The following is a 23,360-nucleotide window of genomic DNA, read 5'->3' as shown; positions in this document are numbered from 1 at the left end:
GGGTGAATCAAACACCCGAAAACTCCGCCCATATGACCCAAAACCAGTCCTGCCAAATTCAGGTGACAGGTTCCCTTTAAGTAAAGCAGTACAGGCACTCAAGATGTGGTGCAATTGGTCACACACTAACAAAACTAGTGACAGGTTCCCTTTAAAACAGGAAGGCCATTGTAGACCACATTTTCTCATGTAACACAATGCTGTCATTCACATAACCAGAAGACTTCCCACTGCCAGCCAGGAGTGCTGTAATCATGGTGCAATGTATGATGTTTAGATTCAGACACTTTTCTAAAAAATACATGTGTTTTTCCAAAATTAAGAGGCAAATCCAAAAGTAATTAAGTATAGGGGAAGACATAATGCACATGGCAGCACACCTATCGTAATCTAAAGCAATATCTAAATGGCATCTGATGAAACATAGCACAATATTTGTCGTATATGAAATCCAACAGGTAAAAAAAACTTTGTACCCCTGTATGAAACTGGTTTTATAATCTGGGCCTACTGACTTCATATTACTGCTGTGTACACAAAGGAACTTGAAATTCCAGTCAAAATTCTGGCTACGCTTTTTTTTTTTTTTTTTTTTAAATAGAATGTACGGTCTGTGTAACAAACTAACTTACATTCACGATCTTTTCTCTAATTCCCTTAAAGGGAACCGGTCACCCCCCCCAGGCGTTTGAAACTAAAAGAGCCACCTTGTGCAGCAGTAATGCTGCACTCTGACAAGGTGGCTCTTTTAGTTATTGGTGCTGTAAATGCAGAAATAATCCGTTTTGTAATTTGTCTGAAATACCTGTCTTCAGTCCTGGAGGCAGGCCTTTTCCCCCCTGCTGCAGACGCCTCACAGCCATCACTCAAGTCTTCTTGGCGCCGGGCGCCACCTCCTCACCGCTGTTTGTTTTTAAATCTGCCGCCGCCTGCGCTCTTTTGTCTTGCCTGGGGCAGGCGCAGTGAGCGTTTTATATGAAAATCCCTATTTATTATAATTGCCAGACCTGAAATAACAAGCACTTTTCACCTATTGTGTCCCCCCATTTCCTTGTAGATTGTAAGCTTGCGAGCAGGGACCTCACCCCTAATGTCACTGTTTAAATTGTCTTAACTTGTACTGAATTTATTGTCTGTACATGTCCCCGCTTAATTGTAAAGTGCTGCGGAATATGTTGGCGCTATACAAATAAAAATTATGATACTAATGTCATTTAAATAAAATGTACCCTATGCTAACCCGCATCATCCTGGGAGTGATGTTGCCTCAGAAGACTAAATTTCCTGCTATCGTATCCAAAACAGAAGCCAGACTCATCATTCAAGAGGACGGACCTCCATTGCCATCTTGAGGTCAATGAAGTGGCCTTCACAAGGGAAAATTACACCAGCCCTACTCCTGGCATTATAGTGTGATGTGACAATGTACAGTAGCTGGATCCCTCATCCCTTATAATAATTTGGCTCTGGAACCAGTGTTACAGTCATTTCTCCAAAGTTTCCCAGGCCACATATTGCCCATGCTACTGTGAGCAGCCAGTTTGGTCTAACCATGCTATCATGGCCTGCAGCATCTCTGGACTTAGAGTAAAACAGGGATGTCACCAGATTGTCACGATTTAGATGCCCAAGTGCATTCAGCACGGCCATCAATCCCCCAACAACTATTGATAACAGGCCAAGCGGCATAAATTTGAGGGTGTCTTTGTGCCACTCATACTCGGTGCCATTGACATTTTTTCATCATTTGCAGATCAGGAACATGTCTCTCCCTCCCGTGATTTCCCCAGTTCCACTTCTTTCACATTTGTTGCAATGTTAATGTTGAGTAGTTCCACAGCGTGAAATCTCTTCAGTAATGAAGCAGAGTCCATAAAACAGAAAGTGTTTAATAAAGATACAAACTCTGGAAATATTTAGCGGAGTACAAGTACTAGAGCCTTGAGGACGGTGCTCTTACCCACTAGTTCTTCCTTGATATGCTAACCACAAACAAATGTAACACGTTCAATTCTTGACTTACAAGCCCATATCTTACAGGCGGTTCACTTTGCATAATGTAAACAGTTACGTTCCCCTCTTTGCACTTACTCAATATAACGTGATGTAACGGAGAGCTTGCGAGACACAACGTAAGCTCCACTGCCGCTTCATGTGTCGCCATCCCCACATTCAGTAATGACCAGTTTAGTTATGTAACAGAGCTAGAACGGATGGGGGTTTACAGTACATAGGCAGCACCCAACAAAATCAATACAATTGTGATTCAGCAGAAAACACCAGAACCCTCATGAGATCGGAGTGCATCCATGCCGATATCCGGTGGCTTTGGAATCGTGGTTAGCGAGCTTCTTCTGGTGGCCCAGCGTGCTACATTAAAAAGCACCATAGCTTATGTCTTTGGAAACTATTGTCATGTCCGGTTATGTTCACTTCTGGCCATATATAGTGTTCTCAAATGTATGTAACAAAGCCATCTTCTCGTAGAGGCATCCTGTGTAGCATAAGAGCCCATGCCTCTCGGGCCACGTGCAGGTCATCTATCCATACAAGCCAGTTCTGTTTGCCATCCGATCAGTCACCTCCGTAGATCAGAGAAAGGCGAGGACAATGCATAGATTTTCCCCATGTTTAATCACTGGATGCAGCATGACCAAGATTCCCCCAAACAACACGGACAGGAGATTGAGCGTACAGGCTTGGGGGGAATCAAGTCTAGATCTTCGTCATCCGGAATCTCATCTAAGTGGTAGCCATCCTGGAGAAGCTGCCGGTTAAGGTCTTGTGAGACCTGCTACCGAAACAAACATGAACAAAGTTAGCACCTGAACTACTGCCTTTCTGAAACAAAAGAATGACCTTCTAAATGTAATTATCCTAGACCATCATTTTGATAGCAGGTGTGGGAAGCCCTGGGGAATTCAAGTTATGCTAGCAGTTCGATGGCCAAGAGTTGGTGTTTAGGTCAGGAAAAGCTCCCAGAGAATACAGCACGCATATCTATATAGCTCCTTTTCATATTAAAGGAAATCTGTCATCAGGTGTTTGCAATGTAATCTGAGAGCAGCATAATGTATGGGCAGATGCTTTGATTCCAGTGATGTCACTTACTGGGCAGCTTGCAGTCATGTGATAAATCCATTTTGTCTACTGCAGATCTAGCCGTTCTCTGAATGTAGAGCTCTGTATAACCCCACCCACAGCACTAGCTTTCTGCACATGTACAGTGTCCATAGAAATCTGGCAAACAGTGATGGCGGCGGGGTTATACAGAGCTCATGAATATGCTTGACTACCTGGCAGCAGGTCCTCTAGTGATAATCTCCTGCTGATAAAATCACTGTTATAACTACACTAAGCAGCCCTGTAAGTGACACAATCAGGGTCTTTCTCTACATTATGCTGTTTTCATAATAGGTGACAAAAACCCACTGACAGATTCCCTTTAATTGGTGTAGTAGACCATGTTTTTCCAAACCCGTTAAAGGGATAGAAAAAAAAACAAACAACTAAACATGGATTTTTTAAATTTTAAATTATGGGCAATGTATCGTATTGGATGACTAAATGGTGGGCCACATTTCCCATCATGCTGTTTCAATTTGTTTTACAGTCCCCTTTTCCATGAAGTGTAGAAAAAAAAAGCCAATGCCATTTGCAGACTGATGAAGTGAAGCTTCACCCTTAGGCCTCATTTAGACGTCAGAATGTTTGCTATATAATGAAATAAAAATCCAGCTCTCAGTGTCATGGATCTGATTTTCATTAAATAAAAAAAAAATTAAAATGTGAGTCAATTTTTAATCATCAATATGGTATTTGTCTGCAAAAAGAATAGATTCTGAGTGTATCCATTAAAGAGTAAAAAATAAGACAGCACTCATCACATGGAGGGCAACACATGCTTTTTTTTTTTTCTTCACAGATCCATTTACTAGAATGGGCAAGATTGATGAATTGAATCAAATTTTTTTTTTTTTTTTTTTAAATACGTTGCAGACACCCAGTCTGTAAAAAGAAAAACAAACAGAAAACATGAACATGTGAACGGCTCAATAGACTATAAGGGGTACATGTTTCACCTGTGAAAAGCACAAGCAGAATACTGGAAAATGGCATCTGAATGAGCCCCTATGGGCACAATATCAAAATGTATGTCTTTAAACATATACTTGCCTCTGCTGAGGAATATCCAGAAGAACATCTAGATTCCAATTCCACATCGCTGCAACAGGAAGCAGAGGAAATAGGGCAGGAAGCAGTCAGAGCCAACAGGATGTAGACAGGAAAACAAGAATTAGATTCAGCTGGTGCTCACAGTAAAACAGAACCTCAACAGTTACACAAAGTCACAACATTGGGGAGGAGGCAGAACTGGACCTTGGCCTCTCTAAGGCTGGTTTCACACTTGCGTTGCTGTGCACTGCGGACTTCCTCCGTGAAGCTCCGCCTACTGCATTCCTATCTTTAACATTGGGTACGCAGGAAATGCGTTTTTTGCGCACGTGTCTGCATGCGGCGATTTGAGGTGTGCGGCGACTGCACGGAAACGCAAAATTTCACATTTCCACGCGGCCACCGCTCACCACCTCATGCAGATACATCCGCAAACAACGCATGTCCCTGCGTACCCAATGTTAAAGATAGGAACGCAGGCAGAAGTAGGCGGAGCTTTAGAGGAAGTACGCTGCCATCCGCAGCGCACAGCAACACAAGTGTGAAACCAGCCTTAGTGTGCACATGCAAGGAGACGCTCAACACTACGCAAGCACAGAAATTCTAGGCCGATTCTAGTGACGTTTGCGCAACCCCGGGAACATCGTTCAAATTGCCTGAGCGGCGACACCAGTGCCTAAACAAAATGAAGCACACTCCTGTGGTTACATGACCAGATACAATATAACTATATAATGTGCTTTTGCACACGATTACGCCGGTTATATATATATATATTATATATATATATATATATATATATATATATATATATATATATATATATATATATATATATATATATATATATATATATATATATATATATATAGTTAGTGATGCACATTACATCCCTAACAACACACTGGGGACAGTATAGATGCTAAAAATGACGCGACAGGTTCCCTTTAAAACTATAAGTTGTCTTGCGAAAAAGTGACCTCTCATAGGCTAGGTCGATAGAAGAAAAATGCTATGGATCATGGAATAGGAGGAAAAGAATGAAAAATTGGGTCGTTAAGGAGTTTAACAATAGATCATGTTCAGATGACACACACTATAGCTATGATGCATAAACCGGAGCTCTTCCTTTACTTCCCCTAACTTACACCCCACCATGTTTGCCGACAATCAATCATTAACAGCATTTCAAGGAACCCCGGCACTGAAAACAATATCTTAAAGACGACCTCTATTCGAAACTAAACAGTAGACAAAGAAATCCCACCTTTCAATAATATATTACAGTTGATGTGTAAATTAACCATGTAAATACTTTACTGCTGTTGCATTAGTTCCAGGTGGCTTTCTTCGTAAGTATAGGGTGTATTCACACCGTGCAGCCATAGTACGCTTTGCAAAAGTCATGATAAACTGCCTACATAAATATACCTGTATAGAGCCAATTTAAAAACTTACTAAAATCATTCTTTACACTCAAGAGTAGATACTTTTTAGGCTTTGTTCATAAACTTTGGCAGTTTCAATATTTTTTGTGAATAAATTGTACATCATTGCAGACTATTGATTCAATCAGCTATTGTGTCCATAAAAAGGGGTGTTCCTCCTAACCAGTTACCTACTGCATTTTCTATACCATCAAATGTTGGATTTTGAAATCCAAGTTACAGTATATTCTCTACCATTGCCCCTCTGCGCCCACCTGCAGCGCTTTGGCATTTGCACACTTGCCTCATGCTGCTGCACAGGATCCATTTTGCAGACCCCCAGCTTCTGAGTCTCTCTAGGGTCTCGATCAATACAATTGTAACTTCTACTAACTGTAATCTGGCTCTACTTTTCTATATACAGCATGGGCTAGGCATCATGGTACCTGTGGTTCCTAGAGGTGCTACCTGCAGACAGTAATTTGTACATTTAAGATGGTAAGATTTACATTTTCTGTACAAAATTGTCAGGAGTTGAGTTGAAGGGAGTAGTAGGTAGCACATGCCCCTAAAGGTACCTTCACACATAACGATTTCGCTAACGATATAGTTGCTTTTTGTGACGTAGCAACGATATCGTTAATGAAATCGTTATGTGTGACAGCGACCAACAATCAGACCCCTGCTGGGAGATCGTTGGTCGCTGGGGAATGATCAGGACCTTTTTTTGGTCGCTGATCACCCGCTGTCATCGATGAATCGGCGTGTGTGACGCCGATCCAGCGATGTGTTCACTGGTAACCAGGGTAAATATCAGGTTACTAAGCGCGGCCCTGCGCTTAGTAACCCGATGTTTACCCTGGTTACCTGGGGACTTCGGCATCGTTGGTTGCTGGAGAGCTCTCTGTGTGATAGCTCCCCAGCGACCACACAACGACTTACCAACGATCACGGCCAGGTCGTATCGCTGGTCGTGATCCTTGGTAAATCGCTAAGTGTAACGGTACCTTTAGTGTTCCAGCTAAGTGTTTGACATTGAAGATTACCTGGGGAGTGCCTTATGCTCTGCTATCTTCACTAGTGTCATAGAAGTGAGTGAAGCAGCAGGGCGCAAGTGCAACCTGCTGCACCATGCAATTTCTCTTGGCCTTTTGCAGCAAAAGGAGAAATATGGGAGAATAGTAGACCCAAGTCCACAGTTCTGGTCAACACTGGGGGGATGGGGGGGGGTTGTGCTGGGACCCACACTGATCCAACAGTGTTCACCTACACAGAGGATAGGGGCTAAAATTCCCTTTAAAATATTCAAACACAGCAAAGTAACGTTATTATTACACTAAAGTCAGATCACCTGTCAGAATCCAAGGACACTAGTGTTTCATCAGACGCCTGGCTGAGGGCTGCATATCCCTTGTTAAACTTTACTGACCTGCAATATAGAAAAGATATAGTCACACAGACATAAGTAGCCGACATCTCTACTAACCAACGTATTGTTCAGCAAGCCCTACCTTTTAGGTGCAGCCTTCATTTTCCCTGTCCCTCCAAGCATTCCTTTTTTTCTGAGAGCTGCCCGTGCCAAGTCTCGCTGCCTTTCTGAAAGGAGAGAAGCTCGGTAATATGTCCAACATACAAGCGAGAACAGCAGGTATTCCCAGCAGTGCCAAGTCAACCCGAAAATCTAACATCTGCTCCTTTACCTTGAACCCGCACTTATGCAACAGCAAGAATCCTAAGGCAGTCAGTGTGATCCTTGTAAGACCAGTTCCTATAACCTGTCTGACGTAGTCAGGGCTAGACACAACGTAGCACTACCCATAGCATTTAATACAAATGACAGGTGTTATACTTCGCTGCTAGAAGTGTGGTTATTGAATAATGCAGGCTTATATACCAGCGTTCATGTACTGCCCAACGTCTGACGTTTTTCTACAGACTCCAAAGTTAAAAGAACTGAGCTTGACAATAATATGGGGACTGGCTGAGAACATGTATATTTACATAGGAATTGGGGCTGATGGCTGGCAGTATGAGGCCAGTGGCAGAATTATGTAGTGCTCAGCACAATCAGCTACAACAAAAAGCTTCAGCAAATAACGTAATTAAAAAGGGCTATTCACATCTCCAAGAATCTATCCCAGTATGTAGTGGGTGTAATAATTATATTAGCAAATACCTCAAACTAGAAATTAAGTATAGTTCTTCAGATTCACCATGTCGTGTACCTCATGTAGGGCCCTGCTGCAGCTTAGGTATCCATGGTTACGACCTCTCAGAGTGACAGGCTACTTTCACACTAGTGTTGGTACAGGGCCGTCACACTAGTGTTGGTACAGGGCCGTCGCGCTGCGTCGGACCGATGGACCGACGCATACTGTGCAAGCGCCGCACAACGGGGGCAGCGGATGCATTTTTCCAGCGCATCCGCTGCCCCATTGTGAGTTGCGGGGAGGGGGGGGCAGAGTTCCGGCCGCGCATGGGCGGTCGGAAATGGTGGACACAACGCAGCAAAAAACGTTACATGTAATGTTTTTTGCTGCCGACGGTCCACCACAACATGAGAGATTTAAAAACAGAGGAGAGATTTAAAAAAAATAAAAATAATAATAATAATAATATTACAGAAAATATTCTGAAAAGTTCCCAGGCTCGAGTTCATATGAGGACATCCAGAAGAGGGCGCATCACCGTGACTGAAGGTAACTACAGGTCATTGACCTACATTTCATTCATTCCACGGGGTTTTACAGGCAGGAGCACAGCTGCATTAGCAGAACTTCTGCTTGTAAAATTAGTTAACCACTTCAGATGGATTTACAGCGTGGGACGAAACTGATCATCGGAAGGTATGGGATATTGTTGTTTTTTTATTTTACCTTTTTTACAGAACGAGGGTCTTCAGGTGGATTACCAGGATAATAAAATATTACAAAAACTTGTGTATTTATTTCATTAAAATACTTTGTAATAGTGTGTGTGTGTGTGTGTGTGTGTGTGTGCTTTTTAACCATTTCATGCAATTGGATTAATAATGGATAGGTGTCATAATTGACGCCTCTCCATTATTAATCTGGCTTAATGTCACCTTACAATAGCAAGGTGACATTAACCCTTAATTACCCCATATCCCACCACTACATGGGAGTGGGAAGAGAGTGGCCAAGTGCCAGAATAGGCGCATCTTCTGGTGTGGATGGGGGCAGATGTTTTTAGCCGGGGGGGGGGGGGGGAGGGAGGGCAATAGCCATGGACCCTCTCGAGGCTATTAATATCTGCCCTCAGTCACTGGCTTTACCACTCTGGCGGAGAAAATTGCGCGGGAGCCCACGCCAATTTTTTCCGTGATTTAACCCTTAAATATAATAGCTAGAGCACCCAAATTTTTCATATACACACTACTAACATTAGTAGTGTGGAATATGACAAAAAAAAAAAAAAAGGGGATATGAGATGGTTTACTGTATGTAAACCATGTCTCATATGTCGGGTTTGTGAAGGAGATAGCAAAAGCCGGCAATTGAATTACCGATTATATATACATACATACATATTATATATACATACTAGATGGTGGCCCGATTCTAACGCATCGGGTATTCTAGAATATGCATGTCCACGTAGTATATTGCCCAGCCATGAAGTACATTGCCCAGCCACGAAGTATATTGTAGAGCGAGGTAGTATATTGTCCAGCCACGTAGTATACAGCACAGAGCCACGTAGTGCCGTATTTTTCAGACTATAAGACGCACCGGACCATAAGACGCACCCCAAATTTGGGGTGAAAATTGCAGAAAAAAAGATTTTTTTATAAGATGGGGGTCCGTCTTATTGTCCGAATTTACAGTATCTTACCTGAGGGCTGGCGGTGGCAGGGCAGGGTCACAGAAGGCAAGGTGTCGGCAGAGGTGGGGTGATGCTGGGATGAGGAGGTGCTGGGATGAGGAGGTGCTGGGATCAGGAGGTGCAGTGAGAGGTATGGCGTGAGAGGGGTCCCAGGCTTACCGTGGCGGCAGAGGTGCGGTGGCAGAGGTGCGGCGGCAGAGGAGGCGCAGTAAGCGGGGTCCCTTTCCCCGGTATGGTGATTCAGCAGCCCGGTAAGCAGCAGAGCCGGGTGAATCCTGTTATTGTCGGTGGGCAGATGAAGCCCTCTGCTTCCCGGGGCTTCAGGAAAATGGCCGCGGGAGGCCGCGCGTGCGCAGATGGATATCGCGGCGGCCATTTTCCTGAAGCCCCGGGAAGCAGAGCGCTCCATCTGTGCACACGCGGCCTCGGGAAAATGGCCGCGCCCACCGACAACAACAGGATTCACCCGGCTCTGCTGCTTACCGGGCTGCTGAATCACCATACCGGGGAAAGGGACCCCGCTTACTGCGCCTCCTCTGCCGCTGCACCTCTGCCTCCGCACCTCTGCCACCACGATAAGCCTGCATTGCGACTATTAGACGCACCCCCCATTTCCCCCCCTTTTTTGGGGGGGAAAAAGTGCGTCTTGTAGTCCGAAAAATACGGTATATTGCCCAGTGATGTAGTATATTACCGAGCCACGTATGTCACAGGTTAAAAAAAAATAAAAAATAAACATACTCCCCTAACGATCCGAGGGCCCCTTGTAGTTTAGCATAGTCACCATTCTGGTCGCTGCTCCTCAGCGTCCTGTCTCCGCTTCCTGGGATCCAACGGCGTTGTGCAAATGGGCGCGCGGCTGCCGCCATCTTGCGTTCCCAGGATGCTTTGCGAAATTACCCATATGACTTAGCGGTCTTGCGAGACCGCCAGGTCTTATGGGTAATTTCGCAAAGCATCGCTGGGAAGGGAAGATGGCGGCAGGCGCGAGCGGCTCAGCGGACAACGGAGGGCGAGTATAGCAGGTTTTTTTTTTTTTAGTATTTTTAACATTACTTTCTTTTACTATTGATGCCGCATAGGCAGCATCAATAGTAAAAGGTTGGGGACACGCAGGGTTAATAGCGGCGGTAACGGAATGCGTTACCCACGGCATAAAGCGGTCCGTTACCGCCGGCATTAACCCTGTGTTAGCGGTGACCGGAGGGGAATATGGAGCGGGCGCCAGGGACACTGACTGCGGGGAGTAAGCAGCAGAGTGCCGGGGACGCTGACTGCGGGGAAGCGGGCGCCGGGCACTGACTGCGGGGAGTAAGGAGCGGCCATTTTCTTCCGGACTGTGCCCGTCACTGATTGGTTGTGGCTGTTTTGTGGCGACCAATCAGTGACTTGGATTTCCATGATAGACAGAGGCCACGGCCGAGATTTTCAGCCCAAAATTTTGGGCTGAAAGTGCCCCTCTCGGCTTATACTCGAGTCACGGTGGGCGGCAGGGGCGGCGGGTGAGGGGGCACTGAGGCATACTCACCTAGTCCCGGCGCTCCCCCTGCCCGTCCCACGGTCTTCGGTGCTGCAGCTCTTCCCCTGTTCAGCGGTCACGTGGGACCGCTCATTAGAGAAATGAATATGCGGCTGAACGGTGCAGAGCACTATATGGCAGCTATGGGGCAATAATGAACGGCGCAGAGCACTATATGGCAGCTATGGGGCAATAATAAACGGTGCAGAGCACTATATGGCACAGCTATGGGGCAATAATGAACGGCGCAGAGCACTATATGGCACAGCTATGGGGCCATAATGAACGGTGCAGAGCATTATATGGGGCACAGCTTTATATGGAGCATCTTATGGGGCAATAATGAATGGTATGGAGCATCTATTTTTATTTTTGAAATTCACCGGTAGCTGCTGCATTTTCCACCCTAGGCTTATACTCGAGTCAATAAGTTTTCCCAGTTTGTTGTGGCAAAATTAGGGGGGGTCGGCTTATACTCGGGTCGGTTTATACTCGAGTATATACGGTATATTATACCTATTCTATGTGTGTGTATATCTAATCATCTAATCTAAGCTGTCAGTGTGATTTTACTGTACACTGCGCTGAATTACCGGCTTTTCAAAGGACACGATGCGTTAAAAAAAAAAAAAAAAAAAATCGGACAGCAATACGGATGTCATACGGACGTTACATCCGTTTTTTCGGTCCAGATTACGGACCGTTTTTTTTCTGCCAAGTTGAAAAGAGCCCTTATGGCAAGAAATAAGCAGCTAAGTAAAGAAAAACAAGGAGCACCTTCTCTCCTTTTTGTTTTTTTTCAAATCCATCTCTGCCCCCCTTTGGCTCCTGGAAAACAAAAACTGTCAAACGAAAAGGGGGTGAAGGAAGACAGATGAGAGGGGGGGGGGGGGGGGGGAATGGGCCTTGAACTATTTGGTTACCCCAAGCATGCACCCGGTGCCTGCGCTTGGTTTGAAGAGTCATGTTTTACAGAATGTGTGTTCTACATTCTCAATCAGATTTCAGCTTTGTCTTTTTTGTACAGGATTAGAAAACGAAAATAAATGCTACAGTTCCCAGAACTCTTTCTTCACAGAGGATCTCAGGAATAATTTATCATCAATCACCTACGTCAGCTTAGAAGAAGTTATGAATCGGATATTAAAATAAAGTGGAATTCTTACGTCAATGTAATGAGTCTGAAAACCTTATTTCAAAGGGAAGCCATCGTCTGAAAATGAACTATTGTGTAAATCAGATTTTATGCTAAATATATGTCCTTAACAGTTCATTTACATTAATATTTCTGGGGCATAAAGCAATTGATATCAGGTATCACTTATTCAGTTTCCTATAATCTACATGTCAATATAGACGGCCCAGGAGGGTGGATACAATAAAGGGGAAGTTACTTCAGGAAAACACAGGCAGTCGTGCTCATGAAGTTTTCAGATGTTTTTTTGCAACAGTGTCTTTTACTGTATACTTTATAGAGAGCAGGACGCCCTGGACTGGTCACTTCTTTAAACTTAGGGTTTCTGAACCTTACAGCGGTTAAAAAACGTGACACAATGGAATATGTGCACAGCAATGCCATTTTGATAGTGCTGTGAGCTACGCCACCGTCACACGTTCAGTATTTGGTCAGTATTGGGAGAATGGCGTCGGCACAGGAGGGGAGTATTTTTTTTAATTTTTTTTTTTAATCGGGGCCCAAGCGTGGGGAATGACAAAGGATTGTCGTAGTAGTCATCAACCCCTTTAACATTGTGAATGAAAATTAAAAAAAAATAAAATAAAAAATTATGTCTTTTTTTTGGTTATTTTTTTTTTTTTTTTGTGGAGGAAGCTTTTTGAACCATAACATCCAGTCATTTAATAGCATCAATAGAAGCTGGCTGCAACAACCAGTTAGGATATACCCAAGCTGTGGTGTGCAGGAGGGCCACAGCCCATTCATTACAACAAAATAACGTGATTTCATGCAAATTGAGATACTGATTTGGCTTTTATCCTAAGTCATATTGCACAACTCGTTAAACGGTTAATAGTGACTTGTAGGATCGCTCCTTCCAACAGGTGGCGCTATAGAGTTTAAGTCCTCTTTTTCTCTGAAGAGACAATTTGCATACGTGATTTCATGGATATTTATAGACCCTAGAGGACATGAATAAGACGTCAGCGTCTGAGGTAAAACCATTCCCTCCATTACATATCGCTGTAAATACTTACGTAGCTTGGCCTGGATTGTAGGACCCTTGCTCATCAGATATGGGCCTTTTTTCTCCACCGCAGGCCCCTTGGACTCCATTATCCATCCCTGTGCAGAAGATTATTACAGTCACTAGGAATGGTGGCAATTATTTACAGTAATCTCATAAGCAGAATGGAAAAGCAAGGAGTAAAGGTACCGTCACACTGAGCAACTTTACAACGAGAACGACAGCGATCCGTGACGTTGCAGCGTCCTGGATAGCGATATCGTGTTTGACACGCAGCAGCGATCTGGATCCTGCTGTTATATCGCTGGTCATAGCTAGAAGTCCAGAACTTTATTTGGTCGTCAGGTCGGCGTGATTCGTCATATTTGGCATCAAAAGCAACGATGCCTGCAATGTTTTACATGGAGCAACAACCAGTGAGAACGATAAGTACATCACTGGATCGCTCCTGCATCGTTCTGCTGTTGCCGGTGTTTGACGTCTCTACAGCGACCTAAACAGCGACGCTGCAGCGATCGGCTCGTTGTCTATATCGCTGAAGCGTCACTGAGTGTAACGGTACCTTAACATTCAGCTACTACAGTGATAACACTACAAGAAGAAGACACACAGAATCCCCTGGGAGGACACAGGTAGGTGGGCTTTGTCTTCAGTTATCAGTCATTGCAGGATAAACAGTATTTGTCAACAAGGAACCTGATCCCTAACAATGAAACGCATCTTTGTGATAGCAAAGTCTCTCGCTTTGTGATAAAATGCTAAGATGTCACCATGATCAGAAGAACCAAGGAGATGAAAAGACATTTACTTAAGGTACCGTTACACTAAACGACTTACCAACGATCACGACCAGCGATAGGACCTGGCCGTGATCGTTGGTAAGTCGTTGTGTGGTCGCTGGGGAGCTGTCACACAGACAAGTCTCCAGCGACCAACGATGCCGAAGTCACCGGGTAACCAGGGTAAACATCGGGTTACTAAGCGCAGGGCCGCGCTTAGTAACCCGATATTTACCCTGGTTACCATTGTAAAAGTAAAAAAAAAAACAAAAAAAAAAAACTACATACTCACATTCCGATGTCTGTCACGTCCCCCGCCGTCAGCTTCCCTCCCTGCACTGTTAGCGGCGTCGGCCGTAAAGCAGAGCCAGAGCACAGCAGTGACGTCACCGCTGTGCTCTGCTTTATGGCCGACGCTGACAGTCAGTGCAGGAAGCTGACGGCGGGGGACGTGACAGACATCAGAATGTGAGTATGTAGTTTTTTTTGGTTTTTTTTAACTTTTACATTGGTAACCAGGGTAAATATCGGGTTACAAAGCGCGGCCCTGCACTTAGTAACCCGATGTTTACCCGGGGACTTCGGCATTGTTGAAGACAGTTTCAATAATGCCGAAGTTGTTCCCCGGATCGTTGGTCGCTGGAGAGAGCTGTCTGTGTGACAGCTCCCCAGCGACCACACAACGACTTACCAACGATCACGGCCAGGTCTTATCGCTGGTCGTGATCGTTGGTAAGTCGTTTAGTGTAACGGTACCTTTAGGGTATGTGCACAGGTCAGGATTTCTTGCAGAAATTTTCCTGACAAAAAACGGACATTTCTGCCAGAAATCCGCATGCTTTTTTTCCATGCGTTTGACGCATTTTTGGTGCGTTTTTTCCCAAATGCATAGAATAGCGGGAAAAACGCAGAAAATCTGCAAAATTGATGAACATGCTGCCTTTTTTTTAACCGCGATGTGTTTTTTCGTGGAAAAAAAGCAAAAGAGGGGTGATTTGAACTTTTCTTTTTTCTTTACTTTTCACTTGCTTCAATAGACTCCTTATGAGTAGTGATGAATGAGTGTACTCGTTGCTCGGGTGGTCTCCGAGTATTTATTAGTGCTCAGAGATTTAGTTTTCTTCGCCTCAGCTGCATGATTTACGGCTGCTAGCCAGCCTGACTACTTGTGGGGGTTGTCTGGTTGCTAGGAAATCCCCACATGTACTCAGGCTAGCTAGCAGCCGTAAATGATGCAGCTGAGGTGAAGAAAACTAAATCTCTGAGCACTAATAAATACTCGGAGACCACCCGAGCAACGAGTACACTCATTCATCACTACTTAGGAAACTTGAAGCTGCGATCATCTAATCGCTTGTGCCACTAGGCGGCACTAATAGCAGATCGGCAATAAACCACAGGGGACTCCTGCAGACCCCCAGGATGCCATGCCAACTCATTTGGCACCCCGTGATCATGCGACAGGGGTGCCGATGGGCGGAACTAGTGACGCGCTTCAGACACGTGCATGTAAAATGCCGCTGTCAGAGACTGACAGCAGCATTTAACATTAACAGCCATGGGTGGATCGAGATTCCATCTGCGGCTGTTAGGGGCACATCTCAGCTGATGAAACCCATCACGTACCTATACCTCTTAGGTCGTAGATGGGCTAAAGAGTTGCCAAAGTGGTATTGGAGGTCAAAATCCACTATCCAAATTGTGTATTCTGTCATGGGTAAATAAGCTGGAACATTACTGGATAGGGGTGATGGCGCATGTCCAAAAATGTCTGAGGAAACAATTCAATATGTGAAACAGCGACTTCTGGCATCTCCACGTAAACGGTTGCACAGGCTTTCCCAAGACACATGGATGCATAACCCACATGTCAACGAGCAGTCAAGAAAGGTCGTGCTCTCCCATACAAAGTCAGTCATTCAGGAATTAAAAGGGCCCAATCAAGAGAAAAGAATTGGTTATTGCAGATTTTTATCCTTTGGGGCCATTTGAAGGGTCGGGTGTAGAGTAACAAGGCACGGACATTACAGGCACTGCGAGAGATTCAGGCCACAACCCCAGACATCCTGTGGAATACATTGAACAATACGTGCAGGCGTGCTTGGATGGGAACGGCGGACATTTTCAACATCCATTTTCCATGCACCAAGGTATGATACAGTCCAAATATAAGTACGGTAGAGCGGCTGGTTAAGAATTTGCAGCAGTTTTTCTAGGTACAGTAACGATTCCCCTGTACAATACACTCCTCGCCTCATCATCATCCCCCTGTACAATACACTCTTCATCATCATCCCCCTGTACAATACACTCCCCACCTCATCATCGTCCCCCTGTACAATACACTCCTCGCCTCATCATCATCATCCCCCTGTACAATACACTCTTCATCATCATCCCCCTGTACAATACACTCCCCACCTCATCATCGTCCCCCTGTACAATACACTCCTCGCCTCATCATCGTCCCCCTGTACAATACACTCCTCGCCTCATCATAATCCCCCTGTACAATACACTCCTCGCCTCATCGTCCCCCTGTACAATACACTCCTCGCCTCATCATCATCCCCCTGTACAATACACTCCTCGCCTCATCATCATCCCCCTGTACAATACACTCCTCGCCTCATCGTCCCCCGGTACAATACACTCCTCGCCTCATCATCATTCCCCTGTACAATACACACCTCACCTCACCATCCCCCTGTACAACGCACTCCTCGCCTCATCGTCCCCCTGTACAATACACTCCTCGCCTCATCGTCCCCCTGTACAATACACTCCTCGCCTCATCGTCATCCCCCTGTACAATACACTCCTCATCATCATCCCCTTGTACAATACACTCCCCACCTCATCATCGTCCCCCTGTACAATACACTCCTCGCCTCATCATCATCATCCCCCTGTACAATACACTCTTCATCATCATCCCCCTGTACAATACACTCCCCACCTCATCATCGTCCCCCTGTACAATACACTCCTCGCCTCATCATTGTCCCCCTGTACAATACACTCCTCGCCTCATCATCATCCCCCTGTACAATACACTCCTCGCCTCATCGTCCCCCGGTACAATACACTCCTCGCCTCATCATCATTCCCCTGTACAATACACACCTCACCTCATCATCCCCCTGTACAACGCACTCCTCGCCTCATCGTCCCCCTGTACAATACACTCCTCGCCTCATCGTCCCCCTGTACAATACACTCCTCGCCTCATCGTCCCCCTGTACAATACACTCCTCGCCTCATCATCATCCCCCTGTACAATACACTCCTCATCATCATCCCCTTGTACAATACACTCCCCACCTCATCATCATCCCCCTGTACAATACACTCCTCATCATCATCCCCTTGTACAATACACTCCCCACCTCATCATCGTCCCCCTGTACAATACACTCCTCGCCTCATCATCGTCCCCCTGTACAATACACTCCTCGCCTCATCATCATCCCCCTCTACAATACACACCTCACCTCATCGTCCCCCTGTACAATACACTCCCCACCTCATCATCGTCCCCCGGTACAATACACTCCTCGCCTCATCATCATTCCCCTGTACAATACACACCTCACCTCATCATCCCCCTGTACAACGCACTCCTCGCCTCATCGTCCCCCTGTACAATACACTTCTCGCCTCATCGTCCCCCTGTACAATACACTCCTCGCCTCATCATCATCCCCCTGTACAATACACTCCTCATCATCCCCTTGTACAATACACTCCCCACCTCATCATCGTCCCCCTGTACAATACACTCCTCGCCTCATCATCATCCCCCTGTACAATACACTCCTCATCATCATCCCCCTGTACAATACACTCCTCATCATCATCCCCTTGTACAATACACTCCCCACCTCATCATCATCCCCCTGTACAATACACTCCTCATCATCATCCCCTTGTACAATACACTCCCCACCTCATCATCGTCCCCCTGTACAATACACTCCTCGCCTCATCATCATCATCCCCCTGTACAATACACTCCTCGCCTCATCATCATCCCCCTGTACAATACACTCCCCACCTCATCATCGTCCCCCTGTACAATACACTCCTCGCCTCATCATCGTCCCCCTGTACAATACACTCCTCGCCTCATCATCATCCCCCTGTACAATACACTCCTCGCCTCATCGTCCCCCGGTACAATACACTCCTCGCCTCATCATCATTCCCCTGTACAATACACTCCTCGCCTCATCGTCCCCCTGTACAATACACTCCTCGCCTCATCGTCCCCCTGTACAATACACTCCCCACCTCATCATCGTCCCCCTGTACAATACACTCCTCGCCTCATCATGATCATCCCCCTGTACAATACACTCCCCACCTCATCATCGTCCCCCTGTACAATACACTCCTTGCCTCATCATCGTCCCCCTGTACAATACACTCCTCGCCTCATCGTCCCCCGGTACAATACACTCCTCGCCTCATCATCATTCCCCTGTACAATACACACCTCACCTCATCATCCCCCTGTACAACGCACTCCTCGCCTCATCGTCCCCCTGTACAATACACTCCTCGCCTCATCGTCCCCCTGTACAATACACTCCTCGCTTCATCATCATCCCCCTGTACAATACACTCCTCATCATCATCCCCTTGTACAATACACTCCCCACCTCATCATCGTCCCCCTGTACAATACACTCCTCGCCTCATCATCATCATCCCCCTGTACAATACGCTCTTCATCATCATCCCCCTGTACAATACACTCCCCACCTCATCATCGTCCCCCTGTACAATACACTCCTCGCCTCATCATCGTCCCCCTGTACAATACACTCCTCGCCTCATCATCATCCCCCTGTACAATACACTCCTCGCCTCATCGTCCCCCGGTACAATACACTCCTCGCCTCATCATCATTCCCCTGTACAATACACACCTCACCTCATCATCCCCCTGTACAACGCACTCCTCGCCTCATCGTCCCCCTGTACAATAAACTCATCGCCTCATCGTCCCCCTGTACAATACACTCCTCATCATCATCCCCTTGTACAATACACTCCCCACCTCATCATCGTCCCCCTGTACAATACACTCCTCGCCTCATCATCATCATCCCCCTGTACAATACACTCTTCATCATCATCCCCCTGTACAATACACTCCCCACCTCATCATCGTCCCCCTGTACAATACACTCCTTGCCTCATCATCGTCCCCCTGTACAATACACTCCTCGCCTCATCGTCCCCCGGTACAATACACTCCTCGCCTCATCATCATTCCCCTGTACAATACACACCTCGCCTCATCATCATCCCCCTGTACAACGCACTCCTCGCCTCATCGTCCCCCTGTACAATACACTCCTCGCCTCATCGTCCCCCTGTCCAATACACTCCTCGCCTCATCATCATCCCCCTGTACAATACACTCCTCATCATCATCCCCTTGTACAATACACTCCCCACCTCATCATCGTCCCCCTGTAAAATACACTCCTCGCCTCATCATCATCCCCCTGTACAATACACTCCTCGCCTCATCATCATCCCCCTGTACAATACACTCCTCGCCTCATCATCATCCCCCTGTACAATACACTCCTCGCCTCATCATCATCCCCCTGTACAATACACTCCTCGCCTCATCATCATACCCCTGTACAATACACTCCTCGCCTCATCATCATCCCCCTGTACAATACACTCCTCGCCTCATCATCATCCCCCTGTACAATACACTCCTCGCCTCATCATCATCCCCCTGTACAATACACTCCTCATCATCATCCCCCTGTACAATACACTCCTCATCATCATCCCCCTGTACAATACACTCCTCATCATCATCCCCCTGTACAATACACTCCTCGCCTCATCATCATCCCCCTGTACAATACACTCCTCGCCTCATCATCATCCCCCTGTACAATACACTCCTCGCCTCATCATCATCCCCCTGTACAATACACTCCTCGCCTCATCATCATTCCCCTGTACAATACACACCTCACCTCATCGTCCCCCTGTACAATACACTCCTCGCCTCATCATCATCCCCCTGTACAATACACTCCTCGCCTCATCATCATTCCCCTGTACAATACACACCTCGCCTCATCATCATCCCCCTGTACAACGCACTCCTCGCCTCATCGTCCCCCTGTACAATACACTCCTCGCCTCATCGTCCCCCTGTACAATACACTCCTCGCCTCATCATCATCCCCCTGTACAATACACTCCTCATCATCATCCCCTTGTACAATACACTCCCCACCTCATCATCGTCCCCCTGTACAATACACTCCTCGCCTCATCATCATCATCCCCCTGTACAATACACTCTTCATCATCATCCCCCTGTACAATACACTCCCCACCTCATCATCGTCCCCCTGTACAATACACTCCTTGCCTCATCATCGTCCCCCTGTACAATACACTCCTCGCCTCATCGTCCCCCGGTACAATACACTCCTCGCCTCATCGTCCCCCGGTACAATACACTCCTCGCCTCATCATCATTCCCCTGTACAATACACACCTCACCTCATCATCATTCCCCTGTACAATACACACCTCACCTCATCATCCCCCTGTACAACGCACTCCTCGCCTCATCGTCCCCCTGTACAATACACTCCTCGCCTCATCGTCCCCCTGTACAATACACTCCTCGCCTCATCATCATCCCCCTGTACAATACACTCCTCATCATCATCCCCTTGTACAATACACTCCCCACCTCATCATCGTCCCCCTGTACAATACACTCCTCGCCTCATCATCATCATCCCCCTGTACAATACACTCTTCATCATCATCCCCCTGTACAATACACTCCCCACCTCATCATCGTCCCCCTGTACAATACACTCCTCGCCTCATCATCGTCCCCCTGTACAATACACTCCTCGCCTCATCATCATCCCCCTGTACAATACACTCCTCGCCTCATCGTCATCCCCCGGTACAATACACTCCTCGCCTCATCATCATTCCCCTGTACAATACACACCTCGCCTCATCATCATCCCCCTGTACAACGCACTCCTCGCCTCATCGTCCCCCTGTACAATACACTCCTCGCCTCATCGTCCCCCTGTACAATACACTCCTCGCCTCATCATCATCCCCCTGTACAATACACTCCTCATCATCATCCCCTTGTACAATACACTCCCCACCTCATCATCGTCCCCCTGTACAATACACTCCTCGCCTCATCATCGTCCCCCTGTACAATACACTCCTCGCCTCATCATCATCCCCCTGTACAATACACTCCTCGCCTCATCATCATTCCCCTGTACAATACACACCTCGCCTCATCATCATCCCCCTGTACAATACACTCCTCACCTCATCATCGTCCCCCTGTACAATACACACCTCACCTCATCATCATCCCCCTGTACAATACACTCCTCGCCTCATCATCATTCCCCTGTACAATACACTCCTCGCCTCATCATCATCCCCCTGTACAATACACTCCACGCCTCATCATCATCCCCCTGTACAATACACTCCTCGCCTCATCATCATTCCCCTGTACAATACACTCCTCGCCTCATCATCATCCCCCTGTACAATACACTCCACGCCTCATCATCATCCCCCTGCACAATACACTCCTCGTCTCATCATCCCCCTGCACAATACACACCTCGCCTCATCATCATCCCCCTGTACAATACACTCCACGCCTCATCATCATTCCCCTGTACAATACACTCCTCGTCTCATCATCCCCCTGCACAATACACTCCCCACCTCATCATCATCGTCCCCCTGTGAGGCTCCCGTGTCCCTTTCCACCTGGCAGCGGACCCCAAACCTGTCGCCAGAGGGGATTGGGCAAGGAAAACCCTCACTACAATTCACACCACCTGCAGATCTGCTGCGACAACTTTCAAAGAGCAATAAAGGTAAAATCACCACAACTGCGGGCAGCGGAGGCGCAGGCGGTCGGGGCAGCTGTAATAGGAGATCACAGCTAAGGAGGCAGCAGCCGAGCAGAGGAGGGACTCAGACCACAGCAGAGGCTGCTGTCCCGGCCAGCACCCCTCACACATACCCCGTACATGGCGTTACCTGGGCGCTGTCCCGGCCAGCACCCCTCACACATACCCCGTACACGGCGTTACCTGGGCGCTGTCCCGGCCAGCACCCCTCACACATACCCCGTACACGGCGTTACCTGGGCGCTGTCCCGGCCAGCACCCCTCACACATACCCCGTACACGGCGTTACCTGGGCGCTGTCCCGGCCAGCACCCCTCACACATACCCCGTACACGGCGTTACCTGGGCGCTGTCCCGGCCAGCACCCCTCACACATACCCCGTACACGGCGTTACCTGGGCGCTGTCCCGGCCAGCACCCCTCACACATACCCCGTACATGGCGTTACCTGGGCGCTGTCCCGGCCAGCACCCCTCACACATACCCCGTACATGGCGTTACCTGGGCGCTGTCCCGGCCAGCACCCCTCACACATACCCCGTACATGGCGTTACCTGGGCGCTGTCCCCGGCGGAGGAGGAGCGGGCTCCGGTGTCACTCCGACTACTAGGCTCCATACGGTTTTTTCAGGCCGGCTGACACCCATGTAAACGGCAGAATAACTCTGACCAATTAAAACCTGTTGATCTAATCACATGACTGTAGAGTCACGCCTTCTGAAGGTGACTGAAGTGGCCATTTTGGAGACTGGCAAGGAGACTCGTGACGTTGTGACGATTCATAGGACGATGATGATCACGTGTTGTACGCGGCCTCCGAAGCTCTGCAGCCACAACATCATAGCGCATTCTCCTATAGGAGCGGACCGTGCGAGATAAGCAGGAAAATAACATTAGGGACCCATTAGCGCTGTATAAATCCCTGCACTGTACGCCCTCTTGTGGTAACTGTAGGAAGGCACATTTTTTTCTTTTCATTTAAAGGGAATATGTCCACACGTCAAAAATCCCCAGTTTTTTATTTTATCTTATGCCTTTTTTTCAATCTGCCATAAAGTTTCTTTATATTTTTATATAGTGTAATGTAACATGGAAACATGCACAGGGCCATCAAGCTCAGCCTTTCTCCACCAGTTATACATCACTAGATTTTTTTTTGTTTTTTATCAATTAGTGTTTATTGAAGATTTCCATAACAATACAGTGCAGTCAAACAGTGATAACAGTAACAGAGGTCAACTGAAAATGACCAGAAGTAAATAAGTAGAGGAGAGGGGTTGTGAGGAGGGGTAGGTAAGGTAGGGGGAGTAGGGGGGGAGGAAAAGAGTATAGGCATTCACAAGACAATATCTAGCAGTTCAGTTATAGACATAGACAAGGGGTCCTGGCAAACTGTGGCAGAATTCGAATATTACCAACACAAAACCAGACATGTCAATT

General features: G+C 46.9%; 1 protein-coding gene across 3 annotated transcripts; it reads right to left on the bottom strand.

Moving 5' to 3' along the window:
* Positions 1-1,869: 1,869 nt before the first annotated feature.
* On the bottom strand, positions 1,870-22,606 carry FAM219B (family with sequence similarity 219 member B). Of its 3 annotated transcripts, none has more exons than XM_069765698.1 (6): positions 22,476-22,606; positions 13,183-13,270; positions 7,115-7,199; positions 6,955-7,032; positions 4,177-4,225; positions 1,870-2,794 (listed from the first exon to the last, which is right to left on the bottom strand). In XM_069765698.1, exons 1-6 carry the CDS (start codon positions 22,536-22,538, stop codon positions 2,636-2,638), a joined length of 522 nt encoding a protein of 173 aa, XP_069621799.1. In that variant the 5' UTR covers positions 22,539-22,606; the 3' UTR covers positions 1,870-2,635. The 3 variants fall into 3 exon arrangements, with proteins under 3 accessions (XP_069621799.1, XP_069621800.1, XP_069621801.1); XM_069765699.1 differs by having other exon boundaries at positions 1,870-2,791; XM_069765700.1 differs by having other exon boundaries at positions 7,115-7,195.
* Positions 22,607-23,360: the final 754 nt, after the last annotated feature.

The sequence above is a fragment of the Ranitomeya imitator genome, chromosome 4 (genome assembly GCF_032444005.1).
Source record: "Ranitomeya imitator isolate aRanImi1 chromosome 4, aRanImi1.pri, whole genome shotgun sequence".
NCBI classification, from domain to species: Eukaryota; Metazoa; Chordata; class Amphibia; order Anura; family Dendrobatidae; genus Ranitomeya; species Ranitomeya imitator.
The sequence above is the reverse complement of the archived record's forward strand: the minus strand, read 5'-3'. Positions and strand labels throughout refer to the sequence as shown.